Source organism: Cariama cristata, unplaced genomic scaffold (genome assembly GCF_000690535.1).
Source record: "Cariama cristata isolate BGI_N322 unplaced genomic scaffold, ASM69053v1 scaffold21722, whole genome shotgun sequence".
Lineage (NCBI taxonomy): Eukaryota > Metazoa > Chordata > Aves > Cariamiformes > Cariamidae > Cariama > Cariama cristata.
Genome location: NW_009605812.1, coordinates 16,362 through 18,976, shown reverse-complemented (window position 1 = coordinate 18,976; position 2,615 = coordinate 16,362). Strand labels below are relative to the sequence as shown.

The following is a 2,615-nucleotide window of genomic DNA, read 5'->3' as shown; positions in this document are numbered from 1 at the left end:
GTTTCGGTGCCTCTTGTACCCCTAACCCAGACTGCAGAACCGGCACTAAATTGGGTTAGCCTGCTTAAGGAGGCTCCAGGCGTCATGCCGGTGAAAGTAGCAGTGGTGGTGGGGGTGGTCACAATTAATTACAGACTTCTGGCTTTGCGTCTAATTAGTTCATAGTGAACTGTGGAGGAATAACTGCAACCAGTTCGCTTTGAACAAAGGAGAAGCGATTGCCGGTGCGGAGGTGGAAGGGCATTCGGGATTGCTGGCTCCCTCGCGGCTGATCAGCCGGGGACTGACTCTGCCTCACGTGGTTAGTTTCCAGCTGCGGATGTCTCCACCCTGAGCGAAGCCGTGCCCGGTGAGAGCCCGTCCGCGGGCATCCAGACCAGCCTGCTGTCTCCTCTCCTCTCCGAGACCGAATCGCCCTTCGATCTGGAGCAGCAGTGGCAGGACCTCATGTCGATCATGGAAATGCAGGTGAGCTCCAGGCCGGGGGCTGTGGGAAGGTGTTTGCCCCTCCAAGCGCGTGTTGCCGCTCTGTTGAATTTAGGCTCGACGGCTGTCCCGAGCGCCCGATTCCTGGACGGTCACGGTTTGGGGTCGGTTGCAGCTGCTTTGGTTTTGTCCCAGCCTGTGTGGTGACGCCGCGCCGCCTGTGTGGTGGTTGCTGCTGCTGTCTTACCCCTCCTGCAGCCGGCGGGTGATGCCGGGGCCACCGGAGAGAGCTTCTGTGGGATCTAGGAGCGTTGTCCCGTCCCTTTTTGGCACGCAGCAGGAGCGAAGGCAGGGCTCGAGCAGGGCTCATTTACCGAGCTGTTTCGCATCTCTTCCAGGCTATGGAAGTGAACAACACAACGGCAGAAACCCTGTACAACGGCACGAGCGGAGACCTGCTGACTTCCAACGACAGCCTCCCTCCGAACACTCCCATCAACCAGAATGTCAGCCTGCATCAGGCCTCTCTGGGTAGCTGCTCCCAGGACTTCTCCCTCTTCAGCTCAGAAATTGAAAGCCCCTCCATGGCTGGCAGCTCGGCCCTGCTCCAGCTGGCGCCGGACAACTCCACGGGGCTCAACACCACCTTCGGCTCCACCAACTTGAGCGGCATCTTCTTCCCTCCGCAGTTGAACAGCACAGTCAATGAGACGGCTGGCCCCGAGCTGCCAGACCCGCTGGGAGGTCTTCTGGACGAAGCCATGCTTGACGAGATCAGCTTGATGGACTTGGCCATTGAAGAAGGTTTCAACCCAGTGCAGGCCTCGCAGCTGGAAGAGGAGTTTGATTCCGACTCAGGTCTTTCTCTGGATTCTGGCCACAGTCCTGCTTCTCTGAGCAGCTCGGAAGCCTCTTCCTCCTCTTCCTCTTCCTCCTCGTCCTCTTCCTCCTCCTCGTTTTCTGAGGAAGGAGCTGTCGGCTACAGCTCAGACTCTGAAAATGTGGACTTTGAAGAAGCAGAAGGGGCGGTTGGATACCAGCCAGAGTACAGCAAGTTCTGCCGCATGAGCTACCAGGATCCGTCGCAGCTCCATTACTTGCCTTACCTGGAGCACGTTGGCCACAACCACACTTATAACATGGCGCCGGGGGCCCTGGATCCCGAGGAGCCCAAACTGCCCAGCGCGGGGAAGAAGAGCAGCAAGGAGAAGCCGTCCGAGTTCCTGGATAAGCAGATGAGCAGGGACGAGCATCGAGCCAGAGCCATGAAGATCCCTTTCACCAACGACAAGATCATCAACCTGCCCGTGGAGGAGTTCAACGAGCTCCTCTCCAAGTACCAGCTCAGCGAGGCGCAGCTGAGCCTGATCCGCGACATCCGGAGACGAGGCAAGAACAAGATGGCTGCCCAGAACTGCCGCAAGAGGAAACTGGACACCATCCTGAACTTGGAACGGGACGTCGAGGACTTGCAACGGGACAAGTCCAAACTGCTCAGGGAGAAGGTAGAATTCCTCAAATCCATCCGTCAGATGAAGCAAAAGGTGCAGAACCTCTACCAGGAAGTGTTCGGCCGCCTGCGGGACGAGAACGGCCAGCCCTACTCCCCCATACTCCCCCAGCCAGTACGCCCTGCAGTATGCCAGCGACGGCAGCGTCATTTTGATACCTCGCGCCATGGCTGACCAGCAGGTCCGGCGGCAGGAGCGGAAACAGAAGGACCGGAGGAAGTGAAGGGATGGCGACGCAGGAGGAGTGGGACACTCGCTCAAGTGAGAACTGGAGAAGGGCTGAGCCTGGAAGTACTTAGAGGAACTTTCATGCCTTCTTATCCGATATATCTTCTCAAAAAAAAAAAAAAATACAAACACAAACCCCACAAACGTGACTGCTGCCGGTCAGTGTACGGGAGAGACTGCGGGACCTGCAGGCTGAGTTTTTGAGGGCTCCCTGCGGGGAGGGCTGGGGAGCGAGCGGACCCTGCACTGGCGAGCCCGGCGCCTTCCACAACCTGGAATCCTTTGAGTGCAGGAAACGAGCTGGCATCGCTGGTGGTGAGATTGGCAGAGGTGGAAAAACTACTGTTAGGAACTGGCTTTAAATAAGAAAAGAGATTTAAGCAAATGAACTTAAAACAAGTTATAGGAGAGACGTTTTTCTGAACTTCCAAAGTTCTGTGATTTCAGGTA

General features: G+C 57.0%; 1 protein-coding gene across 1 annotated transcript in view; it reads left to right on the top strand.

Annotated features, from left to right (window-relative positions):
* Positions 1–2,160, top strand: part of LOC104158474 (nuclear factor erythroid 2-related factor 1-like) — a gene marked incomplete at its 5' end in the record, with an annotated part of 2,313 nt that extends 153 nt beyond the window's left edge. The window contains 3 exon segments of the mRNA XM_009696140.1: positions 307–468; positions 825–2,033; positions 2,035–2,160. Of these exon segments, the coding sequence (XP_009694442.1) occupies positions 307–468; positions 825–2,033; positions 2,035–2,160 (1,497 nt within the window).
* Positions 2,161–2,615: the final 455 nt, after the last annotated feature.